At 37.7% G+C, this 21,994-nt stretch overlaps 1 protein-coding gene across 1 annotated transcript in view; it reads left to right on the top strand.

The window, feature by feature from the left end:
- Positions 1-21,994, top strand: part of TDRD1 (tudor domain containing 1) — an 84,519-nt gene that overhangs the window by 44,390 nt on the left and 18,135 nt on the right. Inside the window, exons 12-18 of the mRNA XM_058299480.1 lie at positions 5,286-5,372; positions 9,778-9,945; positions 10,061-10,168; positions 11,134-11,304; positions 12,671-12,910; positions 13,302-13,439; positions 16,467-16,577. Coding sequence (XP_058155463.1) covers positions 5,286-5,372; positions 9,778-9,945; positions 10,061-10,168; positions 11,134-11,304; positions 12,671-12,910; positions 13,302-13,439; positions 16,467-16,577 — 1,023 coding nt within the window. The remainder of the gene's footprint in view (positions 1-5,285; positions 5,373-9,777; positions 9,946-10,060; positions 10,169-11,133; positions 11,305-12,670; positions 12,911-13,301; positions 13,440-16,466; positions 16,578-21,994) is intronic.

Here is a 21,994-nt window from a genome sequence, read left to right as displayed (position 1 = left end):
CTCTCCCTGAAGACAGCAGGTGCCAAAGTGTATGGAAGTTCCATGTAACACCCAGGCTTTGCATAATTTTCTGGACTACACGGAAAGTAAAGGGGCTACCATTGTCTGAATCTATATTTTCCATTAACCCATAATGAGGAATGATTTGTTTGAGGATAATCTTAGAAGTTCCAGATGCTGTAGCTGAGGCCAGAGAGTATGCCTCCACCCATCCTGTCAAATGATCTACAATAACCAAAACATACTTTCACCAACACATTGGGGGCATTTCAGTGTAATCAACTTGAACGCTCTGGAATGGCCTGAGGACTGGCTCCTGACCCCTTGTTCTTGCCTCCTTAAGACTTTCTCTTGATCTTTTGGCAAATCACACATCGTTCACTTATTTAGCTACTGTATAAAGGCCCATGCATCCAATGTACTTAAGAACCAAATTACACATATGGCCTGTACTCTTCCCCAACTGACTCCCTTGGTGTAAGACTGCTAATACCTCTCTAATCACTTGTTTATTTAACATTTGCCTATCATCCGGGAGGAGCCACCTCCCTTGATCATCCAGGGTTCACCTCCTTTTCAGAGAATGTGGGGACCTGGAACTCTTTGGGAATGGAGGGTATCAGGATCATCAACTTGAAAGGGGAACTAAGGGAGGCCTCTTCATCTGCTAACCTATTGCCCTTTGCCTCAAACGTATGACCTTTCTGTTGTCTGTTTACATGCACCACTGATATTTCCCTGGTTAAGAGTAGATTGGCCATACTTGTTTTATTAATTCCCCTTGGACTCGCCCTTTTTCTTTGCTGTTAATTAATCCCCTTTTCGCAAATTTTCCAAAGGTGTGGACTACCCCAAAGGCATTCTTAAAGTCCTCTTAGTAATTTGAGAGCTCGATTTAATGCATACAATTCACAAGTTTGAGCTGACCAGTCATTGGGCAATCCGCCAGCTTTTTTTCACCTTATAAGTTAGTCTATCCACAATTGCATAGCCATTGTGCCTCCTTCCTTCTAGGACCCTGGAGGACCCATCTATGAATAATTTTTCCCCCAAGAGCAGGGGAAGTTCCCCTAAGTCAGATCAGACGGAGGTCTAATAATAAGGTCTAAACAATCATGCTCAGGAGCCTCCATTTGGTCAGATCCCTTCCAAAAGAAGGAAGCCAGGTTTAGGCTATGGTTTGTTGTCAGTAGCAAGCCATTTTTTTCCCATTAGGATAGCCTCATACTTCAGAATTCAGGAATCAGTCAACCACCTTCCTGCTTTCTGAGATAGAATAGTTCTGACCTGATGAGGAGTGCTAACGACTTAAGACTCCTCCAAAAGTCAGCTTCCTGCTCTCTTCTACCAGGAGAGCAGTTGCTGTCACAGCTTGAATGCATCTGGGCCATCCTCTGGAGACAGGATCCAGGATTTTGGAAAGGAAGGCTACAGGTCTCCTTTGACTTCCCCAGATTTGGGTCAGAACCCTCAAGGCTGTCCCTTTATCTTCTGAAACAAACAGGTGGAAAGGTTTCTCAAGGGAAGGGAGGGCTAGAACAGGGGACTACACCAGTGTCCGTTGGAACCCCTCTAAAGCCTCTGTCTCCCCCGAGAACTTACACCTTCATTCTTAAAGAGGTGCTGGAGGACAATGGTTACTCTTTTGTAACTGCTTTTTGCTGGTTAGGGACAGTAGCCCTTACCTGACAAGGTGTACAACCCTCCTAGTATTCTGTCATGGTTGGAGGAAGGTGACTATGGTACCCTGGGTGAAACTGACTGAAATCCTTGTATGGCTAACAAGATGGAAGAAATAAACTTAATTAGAATTTTAAGGATATAGGGTTTCATTGAAAGAATACTGGACCACAAAAATAGAAAAGGCCAGGTGCCTAAAGGCTGCATCTTCTCAAAGTTGATGGGCTTTATTTTGAAGGTTTTCATCAGAAATTGGTTTCCAGGTCCTAGGTGAGGAAAGGTTATCCATAGACTATCTTGACAGGGTTAAGCTGAAGTGAATCCCTGCCACCTTGTTTACTGTTTTCTTCCTGGTGGGAAAATGCTTAGCCCTGGCAGGATGGCATGTGGGTTTGCCAGTCCTCCCCAGGATATGAGACAAGTTTTAGAATAAGGGCTAGGAGGGAGACTTGGATTAAGCATATTCATTAACTACTTAGAAAATGAAGTTTACCAGAACCTTTTAACATATTCATTATTCCTCTGCATATGATCTAGAAAGGATACTACCACCATAATCATCAACCATATTTTTAGAATAGGAGAGAGATAGGTACAGTACTTAATACCAATCAATGCACTAATGAATGCATAAATCTTTTTGAGTTACAATTAATAGATCTAAGCTCCAGGTTTGTAACACCATACAAGTTGTCTCTACATGGGAGCAGGCCATGATGCCGGTTATGTTTAAGTTCTACTCCCATCACTCTGGTAATCACTGCTCTACTTAGCATGTCCTTCCCATAGCCAACATGCTGCAGCATCTGTTGACCTTAGACAGAAACTACAAAGGTTGGCTCCAGTATTCCACTGGCCTGGTACATAGTATCCTTCAGCACCATGGAGAGTTTTACTTCTATACCTTTACCACAATGACACTTCATCAATACAGGTGCCCGATGGAATCAAGATTATCTTCCTTTCCCACCATTTTAATATGCAGATTGAGGTGGCCCCTGACAGTTTTTCCTGTTATGAAGCCTCTTTTTGTTATTAAAATCAATTCAGTTTCTGTTTAATAATGACTTACTAGAATTAGCCATTCAAATATTTTGGTTTAAGTATTGCTTCTACAAATTTCTTATAACTGTTCATAACCACATAGACAATAGTTGCTTCATCTCAAGACAAATTCTGCCTTCACAAAACACATTCTCTTACTTAATGCTACCTTCTACAATACCTTCTACAACTTGCCGTATGCATTCAAGTTTTGTCCTACATACTTCCATCCTGATTTTAAGAAAACCAGCTCTCTTATCTTAGGAAAAAGAATTCCCTTAAACAAACTTAGCAAATTCTAGTCAGCACTCCCACAAAACTTTTACGCCTTTCTTTATCTGCTAAAGTCTTTTTTTTTTTTTTTGCTTAAGTCTTATATGCCTCATTCTGTTCTGTGAAAAAAGAATACACTATTCATCTCAATTTGTATTTCCATAGTTTATTAATGTAAGTTCTTTTTTATTTTTAGCCATTTGAATAGAGCTCTTTTAAGAGTTTTCATTGTCAATTCAATATTGCTACCCAGAGGTATTAAAACATACACTGATGAAACAGAAAAACACAGAAAGAACTATGAAAGCAAGGTTGGCACAAAGCCACTCTTCATCTACCTTGTATTTTGGCCAGAATACATCAGTCATTTCCTTTCCCTTGGTCCAGTCATTATCAGTCTAACATCCTCCCTAATGGACTCTCTGGAGGAAAACCCCTGAGGGATCTTACAGATACCCCCTCCCCAGTTGACCAACTGCGTCTACTTCCCATTCTGAGTCTTTTTTGTTTTTTGTGTTTTTTTTTGAGCCCAGACTCATCAGAATTTCCCCAGCACCAAGGCAATACTTAACAGTCACTTTTCTTACCTTGGACCATGAGCAGGGTTACCTGGTCAGCAAGAGGCAGGTTTTCCCTTCCCCTTTTCTCGTCCACAATTGGCAGATCTAAGTGTCTGGTCTGAGGTTCTTCCATCTGTCAGAGGAAGGCCCCCAGTGTTGGAGTCTGAGACTGCTCAATCAGTGGTGCATGCCTCCCCCTCATCAGCCCCGGGGGTCCCCCTCTGAAGCTTTGCATCCTGGACGAGCCCCCAAGATTGTTAGAAAGAAGCTGCACCTGTAAGGGAACAAAAGCTCACCTGATGTGGAGGAGAAAATAATTTTATTAACAATCTTGCAAGAACAGGTGCACAACCTGGATAAAATGGCCAGCACACCAAACAGCAATAAACACTGACATTTATACCTTAAACTTAACACACAGGTCCCTCCCCTGTACCCCACTGACTGGGTACTTCAGGGATTGCAGCCTGTCTGAATTGTCTAAGTTCTGTGGTTCCTGCTCTCAGTTGCCCCTCCCACATTCCCTATACTCCAATGGACTGGGCAAGGTGGGTGGGCTCGGGGCGGTTGTAATTCCTGGCGCGCTTTTCAGATTTGGCGCTGTTTTCACTATTGGCCCTGCCCCCACTTCTCACCATTGGCCCTTTTTGCTTTGACCCCACCCCCAGCACTCACCATTGCCCCTCCAACACTTCCCCCCCCCCCCCCCCCCCGTTTTGACACCACTCTTCAAATTCCTGGTGCACCAAAGCTGCTAGAACCCCTTTCCCTCCCTCCTCCAGTGGCTCTGGCTTCCCCTTTGTGAAAATTAAACTTAACCTTTCCCCACATTCTGTCTCCACCTGTTAACTCAGAGAAGAAATATATGAAGTGAGGCCAAATAAGATTTGTGGAGTCATTCAAATTGTGATTGAAAATGTTGTCTTCAGCCCTGTTCTTGCCCTTGGCAGTTCGTCACAGACGTGGCACAAATACACAGACCTGCGTGATTTAAAAGGCTAGATCTAGACTTAGTATGGTGATAACTGTATTTTCCTTTTCAAATAGCCATTATATTATCTACTGCTGTTTTCTCTTGTTCTGTTGAGATTATTTCAATAATTTCTCTATAAGTTTATCCTTCTTGCCAGTGCTTTGCCTTTGAGCAGCTTTCACAGGACTCCTTTTTGTAGTATGAACACCTTACGTACCTTTTGTTTAAATTGTGTAATTTGAAACACATTGGTATCCTATTCTTGCATATCTGTGTGAAAAGTGACTTCTCACAGTGTGCTTATCTCTGCCTCTCAGTTTCCAAGTTATTAACTTTCTCCTTCTGGACATCTGGAGTCTGCTGGTGACTTGATGGGAAAATATAGTTGGTCGTGTTGTGAAATTAAGTAAACAGTCTATTTGTTTTGTTTCTTTGCTCTATTTATTTCATGATATGACTTTAGCTTTTGGATGTTACTTCCAAAATATTACCAAATCTCTCATGTTACTCAAAATTTTGAAATGAAATATTTTCATTCAGTTTTCTATCAACTGATGGGAATTTTGCTTCATTTTTTAAAAATTGGGTATTAAACTATGTTTTACACAAAAAAACTGAATTGGTAATAAATATGCCAAGGTATCAATAGCTATAAACTCTGACTTATATGCGTTTGATTCATTTGTTTTTATTTATGCTTTTCCTGCAATGTTTTGTGTATCTCAATAGAAATATGTTTTCTTAATCTTTTATAGGAAAACTTTTAGACCATATACTTGTAGAAATGGGATATGGCTTGAAACCTAAGGGGCAAAATTCTGAGAAGCAAAGTGCAGAACAAAGTGAGTATACAGATTATATTTAACAGTATAGTGACTTCAGTTATTGAAGAATATCGTTCTCTACTAAAGAAAAAGTCAGAACTATCACACTGTCAAGCTTTATTGGTAATGATAGCCATTTTATAGAAGATATTTTTTCATTTAATGTATTTTTTAACGCTTTTTAAAATTAAAGTTAATAGATCACAAAGAACATTAAAAAACATAAGAGGTTCCCCTATAGCCCACTCCCCACCCCCCAACCCCATTAATAATATATTTCTAATCACAACCTTCCCTGTTTTCCAAATAAGTTAGTCCTTGACAGAATAATTACCAAAGATTTTAAAGTACTAAATATCATGACATTTAATGGATTTTTAGCTAACATTTTCTTAGTCTAATTTGTTTTCCTTCCTGGTTGGTCTGGGGTTAGGAAGCAATACTAAATTAGGGTCATAAAATTCTGTTCTAGTAGGATAGTGTTTCTTCTTAAATTTCTTACTTGTTATTTAATTGGATGTGTGGTTCTATAGTTAATCGAACAAGAGAACCAAGGAGTTTTGCTATCATTTTATTTTCTTACTGCCTGGTCTTATGTAGTCTCTTCTCTTATTTTCTTTGTTCCTTTGCTAATTGATTTAGGTGCAAATGTCATTCATTATCTATTGCTCATTCAGAGGTTATTTCATGATTAATGGTGCCATGATTGGAAGCATCCTCTTACATAAACTTGAATCATCCTTAAATTTCCCTTCTCAGCCCCACCTCCCATCCCTTGTCCTGTTTAATTAGTTACCAAGCCTTAATTGTTGAGTATTGTTCTAAAATATCCTTTATGTATGACTTTTTTTAACAAATAAGTTTTATTGATACTTATTATTAATAAACATGCAGTTCATCCAAAGTTGCATAATCATTGGTGTTTGCTATAATCATATAATTGTGCTTTCATCACTTCAATCATTATTATAGAATTTTCATTAGGTGATTAAAAAAACAGACAAAATTTCTTATCTCTTAATCTCTTTATGCTTCCCCCACAGTACATAGCTGCTGTTTCTGATTATTCTATCCAAAATATACAATCAGTAGCTTTTAGTACAATCACAATGTTGTATATTCATCATCTCAAAAATTTTAGAACAATTTTATTACTCCAAAAAAAAGACTCCACACCCCTTAGCATTCCTTCCTTAACCTACATAACTGCTAATCACCTTTCATCTTTATAAATTGATTTATATTTACATTTTATTTTTTTTATTTTTATTTTTTTTAAATATTTATTTATTTATTTAATTTCCCCCCCTCCCCTGGTTGTCTGTTCTCGGTGTCTATTTGCTGCGTCTTGTTTCTTTGTCCGCTTCTGTTGTCGTCAGCGGCACGGGAAGTGTGGGCGGCGCCATTCCTGGGCAGGCTGCACTTTCTTTTCACGCTGGGCGGCTCTCCTCACGGGCGCACTCCTTGCACGTGGGGCTCCCGCACGCAGGGGACACCCTTGCGTGGCACGGCACTCCTTGCGCGCATCAGCACTGCGCATGGGCAGCTCCACACGGGTCAAGGAGGCCCGGGGTTTGAACCGCAGACCTCCCATATGGTAGACGGACGCCCTAACCACTGGGCCAAAGTCCGTTTCCCTATATTTACATTTTATATTGATGGAATCATACAATATGTAGTACTCTGTGTCTGGTCTCCTTTATTTAGAATAATATGTTTTTGTTAATTTTTGCTTTGTGTGTGAATTTATTTTCTCTTTTCCTACTACCATTTCCTTGGTTCAGGAGTCCTCATTATTCATGGACAACTGCCATAGCCTTTGTCTCCTGTTCGTATTCTACAAAACTGCCCTATGTGATAACCCCAAAACACAAATCTTGGCATGACAACTCTATTGCAAGCTTTATTTAGTTCTTTTTTGTCTACAAGAGAAAACCAAACCCTTAATGGATCTGATAGCAGGTGTCTTAGGGAGAGTGTTGAGTGAGGAAAAAGTGAAGGAGATAAACTCGGGGCCTACAACATGGAGTAAGAAACTATGATGGGAAAGCCAGGAAGAGCATGGACAGAATGTTGCCAGAAAAACAGAAAGGTAAATACTTCTAGGATGGAGTCACCAGTAACATCAAGTGCTGCAGAGGTACCATACAGAAGGAACAGGGATGCACTGACCACTGTCCATCTTGCTAAGACTCTGTACTTTGGAGAGGCCTTCATGGAGGGTACTCTGTGGACAGTACTGACAAATAGAGACAAGATTATAAAATGGTGGAAGTATAGGGTGCCATGGGAGTACCTGGGAAGTGTGCCTAACCTAGAATTGGAAAGAAGAGTCTTGAAATGTGATACCATATTGAGCAGAAATAACCAGGTATTATGGCTCTGGAGTGTGTTCTAGAAGAAAGGACAATATATGTTAAGGCCTAGAGGCATGAGAAACCATGGTTGGATCTGAGGAATTGAAAAAGAGGTATGACTGGAGTCGACCATGAAGAAGAGGTGGAGGATAGATAAAGAAAGGCTGGTGGGTGAGAGCAGGTCATGAAAGGCCTGAAGAACCGCATTGAGGAGGTTGGGCTTGATCCCGAAGCCAGTGTAGAGAATGGATGGGATGAAGGTCAACCTGAAATCAAGGCACTTGATAGTCTTGAGTAAAGATTTTGGATGTTAATAATGATTTGGAAATTGGGAACGATGAGGGGAAGACATGGGATAAAAAGTTAGGTATGATGAGGGGAAGAGATAGGATATTGCTTAGGGTCCCTTTAGGCTTCTCAGAAATTTATCTGTGACTCTATAACAGAATCAAATCTAAGCTTCTGTCCTAGCTCTTTGATCTGGCTTGGTTTAGAGCCCTCTTCTTGCTGCCCTGTACTGTCATCACATGGAACTACTTATAATTGCCGGGTTACAGTATGCTTCACAACACCATCCTTTCTCTTCCTGAAGTGCTCACACACCCCTGCTGTCGTGATCGCATACCACTCTCTTCAGGCCTCTCTTCGTATTTAAGATCATATTGTCAATCCTGATTTTAGCATCTCCCGTCTCCTACAAGATATAGAACTGCTGGGAGCAGGGATCATTCATGGCATCTGACATAGGATAGATGTTCAGAATATAATTTTTAAAAAAGAAATAAAAACCTTAGAGGATCTAATGGTGGACTCTTACAGCTGAAAGGGACCGTCAGGACAGTTCACTCCACCTGTTTCACACATGAAGAAACAGAAGCTGACAGGTGTGGTGGATTACACACGCCTTAGAGGAGATGTGGAACTAGAACCTAGGCTTCCTCATTGCAGCATTGTGCTCTTTCATTGTACCTTGTGTCCTTTACTGTGAAACAGCAGGGTGGTAGTTTTTCTTGCTACTGATTTTTCTCTCCTCCCTTACCTGTTTACACTTTATTTTCTAAAGCACTTTAAAAATGTTCTTTAGTTTTTCTCTTTTCTTTTTACACTTGAGATCATTGTGCTTACCTTGGCTAGTGCTTTGGGCCAATTATCTATTTTACTGGGATTTCTAACATCCTGAATCCCTTGTAATGTACCCTGAGAGCTCATTTTTAAAGAAGCAAATTCCCTCTAATTTTGTGGTTTATCATGTTTCCTCTGTGACTTTTAAAACAATCAGATGATCTAGGTTCATGATGGGAATTATTTTCTTTACTAATTGTATAATCTAGATAATCTTTTTTTCTCTTAATGTCTAAGTTAAAATAGCGAAGACGACTTTGGTTTCAACTGAATAGCATCTCATCCTTAGTTCCCTAAATAGTTTTACTTTATATTTTAGGATTTTGAAAAGTTGGTGCTCTGGTGTTTCTCTTTCAAGTGTAGATCCTAAAAATGTGTTCCTAGAGAAGTTGGAATTTTATAGGCCATATAGTATTTTCATTTCTGGGAATTTTTCTTCTTTTCTGACTTATTTTTCACTTTCCTATTAAAGCTTGTCCTTCTTCAGACTCATTGGTTAACCCTAAATTTTTCTCCTCACTTTTACCTAAGTTGCTGTCTTTTTTGAACCATTTAATATGTTTTAAAAAATTTTATTTATGGTTCAGTTTATTCTTTTACTATGATTATTATTTGCTTCTTTTAGTGATAAATTGTTTCCTGTGAGAGAGTCTCCATTTCAAGTTACATATTTTTGAATTTTTAGAAACACTAAATCATTCTATTGCAGACTTTTTATATTAGATCTGAATTTGTTTTTTATGTCATTGATTTTCTTTCTTGGAGCTAGCCTAACTTTGGTGTTACGTGATTTGTATATTTGTGGAAGGAAACACCATGGACTCTTAGACTCCCATCTTCTAAGAACCTTGCTTAACCATAATATCTTAAAACAATTAAAGTATACATTTTTTTTAAACTTTCAATGAAACAAAAATGATTTTTTTGTTTTTTTTTTTGAGAAGTTGATCCTGAAGATGCTGAAAAATTGACAGCTTCAGAGAATATGGTTGTGGACAGAAGTGACCTAATCCCCAAAGTGTTAGCTTTAAATGTAGGTGACGAGTTTTGTGGTGTGGTTGCCCACATTCAGACTCCAGAAGACTTCTTTTGTCAACAGCTACAAAGTGGCCGTAAGAAAATTTTTTTCATTTGTCATAAATAACATACTTCAAGAGACTCAACAGTAAAAGTAAAGATAATATATAAATGTGTTTATTCTGCTTAAGAGATGATCTGTATCTACAGATAAACTTGCTGATCTTCAAGCATCCCTCAGTGAGTACTGTAGCAGAGTTTCTCCACGCTCTGATTTTTATCCAACCATTGGTGATATCTGTTGTGCTCAGTTCTCAGGTAAGGAAAGAGGGGACTATTGGGTCACTTATTCATTACGCCTGAGTGGACTACCTTACAGAAGTTCCCCCACTGGAAATGAGATGGTATAGAAGTCTCTGCATTTATAATTTGTTATTCCAGAGTAGAAACAAAGGAAGGAGAACCTTTAGTTTGTACTGAATGCCTGCAACTGAAACTTGAATATTAAAGTACATCAATTATGTTGAATCTGTCTAATTAAACTGAATCAAAGGAGTAGTGTGATGTTTTAAGAGCACAGGGCCTGTCAGTGTCAAGAGAAAATGTTTTTATTGCTTTATCAGCCCTTTAGTTTTTAGTGACTGTTACAAATAATTCTCTTTACATAAATATGTGGCTATGGAACCCCCTTGGGTTCATGCCTTCATCAATTTTCTTTGGAATAGCAAGGTCTGGAATCCCAGAGCTGTCACAGTGCAGCCTCTGAGGCTTCAGAGCTCTTGCCTTATGATAACTGGGTTCTGAATTCCTGCTAATGGAAGCCCAGTAGTCTCATAGAAAGGAAGATATAAGTAAGCCTCCAGTAGATCTGTGGCTTGTTTGGTGAAGTCTGGTTGACTCCTACTGCAAGCTATTCTAAAATTAGCTTTGCTTGATGCCTTAGCTCATACTTCATTTATTGATCAGAACTTTGGGGATTCACATGACCAGGGTATGTTCTCAGTCCTAATGAACTGTTAAATGGGGAGACAAGAATGTAAATAAATAATGACAGCATATGACATAAGTAGTATAATGTGGAATAAAGGTTACATTTTAGGATTTGAAGGCTTCTCTGATAAGCAAAAACAGCAGCATTCAGTAACCATACGTTGTTCACTACAGCTTCATATTATATTAAAGTTTACAAATGACAATCCTTAATTTTGTGAAGTAAATTTATGTTTCTGTCTACACTGGAGAATCATTTGAGATTGAGCCTCTTTGTATTTCTGCTTTTTCAGAGGATGATCAGTGGTACCGTGCCTCCGTTTTGGCTTACGCTTCAGAAAAATCTGTATTGGTGGGATATGTAGATTATGGAAACTTTGAAATCCTTAGTTTGACAAAACTTTGTCCCATAGTTCCAAGGTTGTTAGAATTGCCAATGCAAGCTATAAAGTGTGTTCTGGCAGGTATGAACATTTTATGGTTGTCTTATTTTTAAAATATTAAAACTAAAAATAGCATTAGAATTAAAATTAAATTTCTCAGAAGATGAATGAGTTTAGACATATCTTCTATTAGTGCAAAAATAATGCTTGTGGAGCAGTTAGGAAATAAAAGATGACATTTTTGCTGCTTGTAATACAATGAAATTTAATTTGCCCATGATTATGAAACTGCTGAGTATTGTTTTCCTATTTATAGTACTTGCATTATCTATAAATTATTATAGAAGCCTATTAACTGACATGGAAAGATACATTAAGTCAGGGAAAACCTTAGAAATTAGTATATGTACAGTTTATTCCACTAGGTTAATGGGGTTATTCTCCATATTAATAAGTTTACTTCTGCAGCCTAGATTCAGATGTGCCACAATTTTACCTAGAATCCAATATCAGAATGGGGATTTCCAAGTTTGTGGTATTAGCAGTGTTCTTTCAATTACATTTTGCAACGTATCAAAGGTATTTCATTAGGAACTGTTGCAAAATATAGTTATATTGCAAAATACTTCCTTAGTATATCTTCTCACAGGTGGAATGTCAGTGTAAGTGCATATGCTCCTTTTCATTAATTGTCCTCCAGAAAGGGATAAGTTAGTCTACACACTCATCAGAAATATATAAGGGAGTTAGTTCCTTCACACATGGGTGCACTAAATAGATATATCTTTTTATTATTTCATCTTGCCAATTTTGATGAACTGAAAACTAATTTCAATTTGCTCATTACTAGTGTGGCTGAACATTTTTTCCTAAGTTACTTGGTGCTCTTATCTTTTTATGAACTGTCTAGACATACCCGTTGCCCATATATTGGTTGTTGATTTGTAATTATCCTTTCAGTATTCATTTGTAAGTGTTAAAAATGTTTCATTTCATATGTTAATGTGAAGAATCACCATTTCTTCATAGGTTATTTTGTATTTTTATGATTTTAGTGACTTTATGAAGGTATAATTTATATGCCATAAAATTTCACTGTTTTAAACATACAATTCAGTGATTTTTAATAATCTGCTGAGTTGTACAAACATCATCCACTTTCATTGAGATTCATTGTGCCCACTTACAGTTCATCTTAGCTTCCCCAGGCAACCACTAATCAACTTTACTGTCACTCCAGATTTGCATTTTCGGGGCATTTCTTAAAATGTTTTCCTCTAGAAATATGTATGCTTTTTACTTTTGTTATTTTACCTTTGTTTTCATGTCTTCTACTCAGGTGGGACGTTGGGTTCCATTGTTTGTCATAGATTACTTAAGTTTCTTCGTGTAAATTACAGCTTACTATAGGAAATATTTTAACATTGTTTTAAAAATTCTTTGTTAGGAGTAAAGCCATCATTAGGAATTTGGACTCCAGAAGCTATTTGTCTAATGAAAAAAATTGTACAGAATAAAATGATCACAGTGAAAGTGGTGGAGAAGTTGGAAAATAGTTCTCTGGTGGAGCTTATAGATAAATCAGTGACACCTAATATCAGTGTTACTAAAGTCCTCCTAGAAGCAGGCTTTGCTGTGGGAGAAGAGACAGTGACAGATAAAGCCAGTGACGTGAAAGAAGCTGGTGGTAAGTAAAGTGTGTACTAGATAATGTCTTTCTGGAGTTTGGATGGCTCTGTAAATGTGCAGGTTCTTGTACTTTCAGAAAGAATTGATGTTGAATGCCTTTCTTTTTAAATCAAGTATTCATTGAAGTACATTTGAGTATGTTTGAGAATTGAAAATTTGTCAGAAGCTTTATTGGTAACTGGCAGCCGAAGATTAATTAGAAATTTCAAATTCACAAATTTAAGGTGAAAATGGTTAATGTAAGAATGGTTAATTTTTCCTTTAAAGTCACTCAGAGAGTCAGTGCAAATTTAGTTGTTCTTCAAAATCGGATTCCTCAGCATCTCACAACCTGCATCCCATACCCATTCTGGCTATTTGCTTTGCAAAATATCCATTTATTTTCACAGTTCCGTTGGGTGTAGAAGCAAAAATAAGTCCATTGGAGTGGACCTGGATTGAACTTGTTGTTGATCAAACAGTTGATGTTGTGGTCTGTATGATATATAGTCCTGGAGAATTTTATTGCCATGTGCTTAAAAAGGATGGTGAGTTGACTCTTGTTATTTCTTTTAATGAATACATTGGCATAGAAACTTGATTAAGGTTGTTACTCTGATAAAAATACTCTTTCCAAGGAGGGACAAGTATTTGTGCTTCCAAGGGACTTGGTTATACTTAGTTAGCTTTTATTCTCTTTTATACCATTACTTCTGTTTTTCAGCAGTCTCTGTTTATCTTTAAATCAGTTTGAACTTCAGAGATTGTCTCCCAAATTTGTTTCTGAAAACTTAAGTTTTTTGAAATATAACATACATATAGATAAGTGCACAAAATAAGAATGCAGAATAATGAGTTTTCACAAAGTCAACACCATTGTGTACCCAGCCTCTAGTTCAAGAAATAAAATATGACCAATGTCCCAGAAGTTTTTTATGTCTCCTTCAATCCCTGTCCCTTCTTTCTCTCAAAAATAAACATTTCCTGCATTCTAATAGCATAGTTTTCCTCTTTTATATAAATGGAATCATACAATATGTATTGCTTTCTTTCCACATTGTCAGATTTATTCATTGTTGCATGTAGGTGTAGCTCATTCTTTATCATTGCTGCATAAGTTCCATTGTATGAATGTACTTCAGTTTATTACTCCTTTCTATAGTTGGGCATTTGGGTTCTTTCCAGGTCAGAGCTATAAAGTGATTTTGTATGAATATTATACAGATATGGTGTGTGTGTACATTTCCACTGAGTATGTTCCTAGGAGTGAAATTACTGGGTCTTACAAGGTGTGCATTTTTTCAGCTTTGATCAGTGAATGCCAAGCAGATTTCCAAAGTGGTCCTGGCAGTTTATGTACTATTTGAGACTTCAGGTTGTTCCACATCCTCACAGAAAGTTTGTATTGTTTTTCATTTGAACCATTTTGATCAGCATTGTTATTTAAACTTTTATTAATCTTGGTTTTTCTATCAAATGAAGACATTAAGCTAGATAACTAGTATAGCCACCAAGTTGTGAGCTTTGTCATCCCTTCATTCGGAATCATTTGGTAGGCCACTGTTTCATACTGGACAAAAGTCACATTTTATAAGATCCTTTCTATTTATTTCATAAGTGATTGTACAACCATATGGTATAAAATTCAAACGTTATGAAAGAGTATATAGTGGAAAGTCAGTTTACCAGTTCTTCTTAATTTTCTAAATATCCTTCCTGTTCCTCTTCTCAGTTTTCTAAATATCCTTCCAGAGGTACTAGGGATGTTTGTTTGTATGAATGTATAACTTTCCTTTTCTATGTGTGGGTAAATGGCAGAATACTGTTAATTACTTTCTATACTTTGCTTTCCTCCCTTTTCTCTGTATCTAGGATATCATTTTAAATAGTACTTTCTCCATTCTTTTTTTAAAATAACACTTTTTATTTTAGAATAATTTTAGATTTATGGAAGGTTGTAAAGATGCTACGCGGAGTTCCCCTATACTCCTGACTTCCTCTAGTTGTTAACATCTTATAACACTGTAGTACATTTGTTTCAGCTAAGAAATCAACATTGGTATACAATACTATTATCCAAACTCCAGACTTTATCAGATTTCACTGGATTTTCCACTAATGTCCTTTTTCTATTCCAGGATCGAATCCAGGATATACCACATTGTTGTTTCGTCTGTTTTTTTGAATGGTTACATGGTATTCCATTGTATGGGTTTATCCTAATTTAACTAACCTAACTATGGACAGATAGGGGTTTATGTTTCCAAAGTTATGTGAAAACAATCCTTGTACTGGGATTTTGCACAGCTGAGAGTACATTATACCCTCGGGACAAATTCCTTGAATTATAATTACCCAGTATAAAAGGATATATGTGCCTATCATTTGGGGGAGTGCCTTTTCCCCATGCCATTTCCAATATTGTGTCCTTAAGCTATTTTATTTGGCTAATCTGACATCTAAAATTCTAATAATTTAATTTCCCTTTCTATGAATGGACCTTTGTCACATGTTTAAAGGATATTTGTTTTGCTGCTGCTTCGGTAGTGGTTCATATGCCTTATTGGCATTTTATTTTATTTCTTTTTTTAAGATTTATTCATTTATTTGTCTCCCTCCCCTCCCGGTTGTCTGCTCTCTCTGTCCATTCGCTGTGTGTTCTTCTGTGACCACTTTTATCCTTATCAACGGCACTGGAAATCTGTATGTTTCTTTTTTTGTTGAGTCATCTTGTGTTATCTCTCTGTGTGTGCAGCGCCATTCTTAGGCAGGCTGCACTTTCTTTCGCACTGGGTGCCTCTCCTTGCATGCGGGGCTCCCCCATGCGGGAGACACCCCTGCGTGCCAGGGCACTCCTTGCGTGCCATCAGCACTGCACATGGGCCAGCTCCGCATGGGTCAAGAAGACCCAGGGTTTGAACCGCGGACCTCCCATGTGGTAGGTGGACGCCCTATCCATTGGGCCAAGTCTGCTTCCCTTACTGGCATTTTAGAGCTCTCCATGGCCTTTTCTCTCCAAGCACATCTCTGGCGTTTCTCTCCATTGATTCTCCTTTGCAACATCTCTGCTGCACCAAACTGCCCCCCACCAGCTTAATTCTGGTTAATTGTATATTTTGCTTCAGAGACATTGTCCCCATCTGGAATACCATCTCCTACTCCATCAAATGTGTTGAATTTCAGATTTCTTTATTAAGCCCTTAGCACACAAACTCACCCCTCTGAATTTCTTTCACACATACATTATTATCTGTGCTGTCCTTTTAGTAATTATATTTAATCCTTTGGGGTTGCTTTTCTTTCTCTGCAGACTTGCCTACTGTTTTCTTATCTTTGTACAAAGCTCATGCTCTGTATACTGATGGTGGCACCTAGCACACTAAGTCATGGGTTTGGAGTAAATTAAGACTATTCAGTTAGTGACAACTTATTGGTCAATTAAGGTTTTAAAAATTAAGGGAAAATCATTTGATGTACTTAATCGTTGTTTTGAAACAAGTAAAACATTTTCTGATTGTAAAGGAAAATCTATGTTCTGCGTATTTTTAAAATACTAAGCTCTGTTTTATTTTCAGCTTTAACAAAACTCAATGATTTGAACAAATCACTAGCAGAGTATTGCCAGCAGAAGTTGCCTAATGGTTTTAAGGCAGAAATAGGGCAACCTTGTTGTGCTTTTTTTGCAGGTAAGTTGCTGTTGGTATAATCTTGGTTTATTAGAAGCTTTAGTTTCTTGCCATTCAACCCTTGTTTTTAGTGTATTTTCTTCCTGATGTTTAAACAAATATTTTTTCACAACCAGGATTAAAGTTTTGATGTCATGTGTTTTCCTTCTCTCTTTGTAATGAGAAACCTCCAAATGATGTTTTCTAACATAAGCTTTGTTAAACATTTACTTTAATGCTTTTATTTCCAAATATCTGATAATAAAGTAAGTTAGATAATGGAAGGCCTTCTGACTGCCACTTCACTGTTTTCCTGGTCAGCCCATGCATGTGTATTTTGAAAATACATTTGATGAAAATACCCTTATTTCATTGCAAGATATTTTCTTCTATTTACATTTATATTTACTTGTCAGATAACAAGTGAAGCAATGGAAGTCCTTCGTGGTAAGAATATTTTAAGTCTTCCCAGATATGTTAAAAGTTTATTACATATAGCCTTCACATTGTTTTTTGGATAGGGTATGAATAAAATGTTTAATTTATATCAGATGTAAAAGTTTGGTGCTGTAAAAATTTTTGGAGATATCCTAAAAATAGATTTTGATATTAGGTTGGTGCAAAAGGAATTGCAATTTCAGATTGTGAATTTTACATCATTATAACTAGGCTCAAACATGTTAAAATAGGAACCATTACAATCAACACATTTTTGCCAATGAGAAATAAGTTTGCTTATTCCTGTAGTATAAAAATCTGTGCTTTGAGATTCAGCAAACCTTAGAAAGCATTTTCTGCATCCTGCTGGTTGTGGAAGCGTTTACCCTGCAAAAAGTTGTTGAGATGCTTGAAGAAGTGGTAATTTGTTGGCAAGAGGTCAGGTGAATGTGGCAGATGAGGCAAAGCTTCGTAGCCCAATTTGTTCAACTTTTGAAGCATTTGTTGTGCGATGTGCCATAGGGCATTGTTATGGAAAAAAATTGGGCCCTTTCTGTTGACCAGTGTCAGCTGCAGGTGGTGCAGTTTTCGGTGCATCGCATTGATTTGCTGAGCTTACTTCTCCGTTGTAGTGGTTTTGCCAGGATTCAGAAAGTTGTAGAGGCAGCAAACCATCAGACAGTGACCATGACCTTTCTTGGTGCAAGTTTGGCTTTAGAAAGAGCTTTGGAGCTTCCTCTTGGTCATCACCAGTTGTCATGTAAAATCCGCTTTTCATCACACATCACCATCCAGCCGAGAAATGATTCATTGTTGTTGCATAGAATAAGGGAAGACAACACCTCAAAATGATGATTTTTTAAACTTTTCGGTCAGTTCATGAGGCACCCACTTATGAGTTTTTTCACCTTTCCAATTTGCTCCAAATGCTGAACAACCATGAAATGGTAGACGTTGAGTTCTTTGACAACTTGTATAGTTTAAAAGGATTGGCTTCAGTGATTGCTCTCAATTGGTCGTTCTCAACTTATGATGGTCGACCACTGTGCTCCTCATCTTCAAGAGTCTTGTCTCCTTTGCAAAACTTATTGAACCACCACTGCACTGTACTACTGTTCATTAGTAGTTCCTGGGCCAAATGTGTTGTTGATGTTGTGAGTTGTCTCCACTGCTTTACAACCCATTTTGAACTTAAATAAGAAAATCCTTGAATTTGCTTTTTGTCTAATATCACTTCCATAGTCTAAAATAAATATAAAACAAACAGCAAGTAATAAATCATTAGCAAAAAAACATAAAGGGAGAAATGCACATTAAAATGATGTTCAGGAAGGCGGATTCGGCCCAACCGATAGGGCATTCACCTACCACATGAGAGTTCCAAAGTTCAAACCCAGGGACTCCTGATCTGAGTGATAAGCTGGCCCATGCGCAGTGCTGATGTGCACAAGGAGTACCGTGCCACACAGGAGTGTCCCCCGTGTAGGGGAGCCCCACGTACAAGGAGTGCGCCCCATAAGGAGAGTTGCCCAGCTTGAAAAGAGTGCAGCCTGCTCAAGAATGACGCCGCACACAGGGAGAGCTGACACGGCAAGATGACGCAACAAAATGAGACACAGATTCCAGGTGCCACTGACAAGAATACAAGCGGACACAGAAGAACACACAGCGAATGGACACAGAGCAGACAACTGGGGGGAGGGGGGAAGGGAAGAGAAATAAATAAAAACTGAATCTTAAAAAAAAAAAAGTTCAACATAACCACATTTATTAAAGAACATATGCCAATATCAAACGGCAAATTTCAATAATGCAAAACCGTAATTACTTTTGCACCAACCTAGTAATTCCTTTAAGTTTTTTTTTTATTAGAGAAGTTGTAGATTTATAGAAAAATCCTGCAGAAAATACAGAGTTCCCATATTCCTCCCCCCTATTAAGTATTGGCATTAGTATGGTACTTATGTTAAAATTAATGAAACAATATTGTCATTATACCATTTACATTAGGGTTCACCGAGTGTACAATCTTATGGATTACAAAAAAAAACAAAACTTGTTCTAGTAAAAATATACAACTTAAAATTTCCTCTTAAAACCACATTCAGATATATAATTCCATGGGTTAATTACATTCACAGTGTTATGCTACCATCACCACCAACCATTACCAGAACTTTTCCATCACCCCAAACAGAAACTCTGTACCAATTAAGTATTAACTCCCTATTCTCTGCCCCTACTCCAGCCTCTGGTAACCTATACTCTGGTTTCTGACTCCATGAATATGCTTATTCAAGTTACTTGGTATCAGTGAGATCATACAATATTTGTCCTTGTCTGTCAGGCTTATTTAACTCAACATGATGCCTTAAAGGTTCATCCATATCACATGTATCAGAACCTCTGTCATGAAGGCTTAATAATAGTCCATTGTACGTATGTATTGCATTTTGTTTATCCATTCATTTGTTGATGGACTCTTGAGTTGCTTCCATCTTTTTGTAATTATGAATAATGCTTCTGTGAACATCATTGTACAGATATCTGCTCAAGTTCCTGCTTTCACTTCTTTTGGTTATCAACCTAGAAGAGGGATTGCCTGGTCATGTGAAGTCTGTACTCCTGAGAAACCACCAAACTGTTTTCTGCAGTAGATGCACCATTTTACATCCATGTACAACCATGTACAAGTTCCTGTTTTTCCACATCCTTTCCAACCACTTGTTATTTTCTGTTTTTTTGGTTTTGTTGTTGTTGTTTGCTTTTTTTTTTAAAAGATTTATTTGTTTCTCTCCCCTTACCCCCCGACCCCCACCCCAGTTGTTTGTTCTCTGTGTCTGTTTGCTGCATGTTTTTCTTTGTCTGCTTCTGTTGTTGTCAGCGGCACGAGAATCTGTTTCTTTTTTGTTGTATCATCTTCTTATGTCAGCTTTCTGTGTGTGCGGCACCATTCCCGGGCAGGCTGCACTTTTTTTGCGCTGGGCAGCTCTCCTTACGGGGCACGCTCCTTGCGCGTGCGACTCTCCTATGCAGGGGACACCCCTGCGTGGCACGGCACTCCTTGGGCGCATCAGCTCTGCGAAAGGGCCAGCTCCACATGGGTCCAGGAGGCCCAAGGTTTGAACCGTGGACCTCCCGTGTGGTAGATGGACGCCCTAACCACTGGGCCAAATCTGCTTCCCTCTTGTTTGTTTTAATAGTAGCTACTCTAGTAGGTCTGAAGTGGTATCTCATTGTGGTTTTGATTTGCATTTCCCTAATGGCTGATAACATTGAACATCTTTTCATTTGATTCTTGGTCATTTGCTTATCTTCTTTGAAGAAGTGTCTATTCAAGTCTTCTGCCCATTTTTTTATTGGATGGTTTGTCTTTTTTATTGTTGTGTTTTTTTAATATATCCTGGAAATTAAGCCTTTATTGGTTAATTTAATATTTATAGTTTATAAATATTTTATCCCATTCTGTAGTTCTTTGTTTTAATTATTACTTGCATGGTGAAGTCATTTGAGGCATAAAAGTTTTAAATTTTGATGAAGTCCCGTTTACCTACTTTGCTGTTTTTGCTCATGCTTTTGTTGTAAATTCTTAGAAACCATTGTTTAACACAAGGTCCTGAAGATGCCTCTTTGTGTTTTCTCCTATGAGTTTTATAATTCTTATATATCTTTGATCTGTTTGGAGTTAATTTTTGTATGTGGTGTGAGGTAGAGTTACTTCATTCTTTTGCGTATGGATATTCAGTTTTCCCAGTACCGTTTTTTTTTTTTAATTTGAGATTCTTTTATCTGAACAGTTTTTGCAGGATTTAATTTTATATATTTCTTGATTATGGAACGATGTTACTCTTATGATTTAAAAACAAAATTTGTACTACTGGATTGCTAAAGCAGTTTGGGGGCACTTCCTTGATTAGTGCTAAGGCACTAGCAATTTTATCTACCGTTGCTTTTTTTCCTCCTCTTTTTAAATTTTCCCCACTGAGATGGTTCCCTTGTCTGCTTGTTGTTTGTGCTCATTGTTAATGATCATTGTCTGCTTGTTTTTCTTTAGGAGGCACCAGGAACTCCCATGTGGAAGGCAGGCACTCAACTGCTTGAGCCACATCTGCTCCCTGCTCATTTGTTTTTGCTTGCTTGTTTTTGCTCATTTTTTTCTTGTCTGCTTTTTGCCTTTGCTTGTTGTCTGCTCATTGTTTTTGCTTGATGCTTGCTCATTGTCTTCTTTAGGAATCACTGGAAACTGAACCTGGGACCTCCCATGTGGGTGGCCAGCATTCAACTGCTTGAGCCACATCTGCTCCTCCTACCATTGCTTTTGTACCATCTATGAAAATATTAACAGTGGAAAGGCAAATGATGTCTTTTTATTTTATGAAAATAGTTATGACTCCCTGGAATCCCTAAATGGTCTCAGCAATTCCTAGATGTCTGAGATTCACTCTTCACTGAAGATTTAGTTCTAAGGGTATCCAAGGACAAGAGGTGGCATACCCTTTCTTTTGTGTGTGTGTGTGTATACATATATATATATTTAATACATATATTTCTTTTATATATATATATTCTTTACATATATATATATTTTACAAAATAATCATGCATAATGTGCAGAATTCCCATATAATACCCCTCTACCAACACCTTACATTGTTGGGGAACATTTATTACAGATTATGAAATACCAAATATTACCACTAACTGTGATCCATAGTGTACATTTGGTATATTTTTTCCATATCCCTTATTATTAACACCATTTATCAGTATTGTACATTTGTTATAGTTCATGAGAGAGCACTCATATTTGTACAGTTAACCACAGTCCATCTTGCACCACATGGTTCAGTGTGTTACACAGTCTATCCAGAGTGTACACTCATTGGCTCTCACTTTGATCACAGAGTTGTACAGTCTTCACTTCAGTAAATTTTTGGATATTTTCCTTAGTCCAAAGGAAAAAATCCCATTCTCCCTATTATTAACCCTTAGTGTTAATA

Source organism: Dasypus novemcinctus, chromosome 6, assembly GCF_030445035.2.
Source record: "Dasypus novemcinctus isolate mDasNov1 chromosome 6, mDasNov1.1.hap2, whole genome shotgun sequence".
NCBI lineage: Eukaryota > Metazoa > Chordata > Mammalia > Cingulata > Dasypodidae > Dasypus > Dasypus novemcinctus.
The sequence above is the reverse complement of the archived record's forward strand: the minus strand, read 5'-3'. Positions and strand labels throughout refer to the sequence as shown.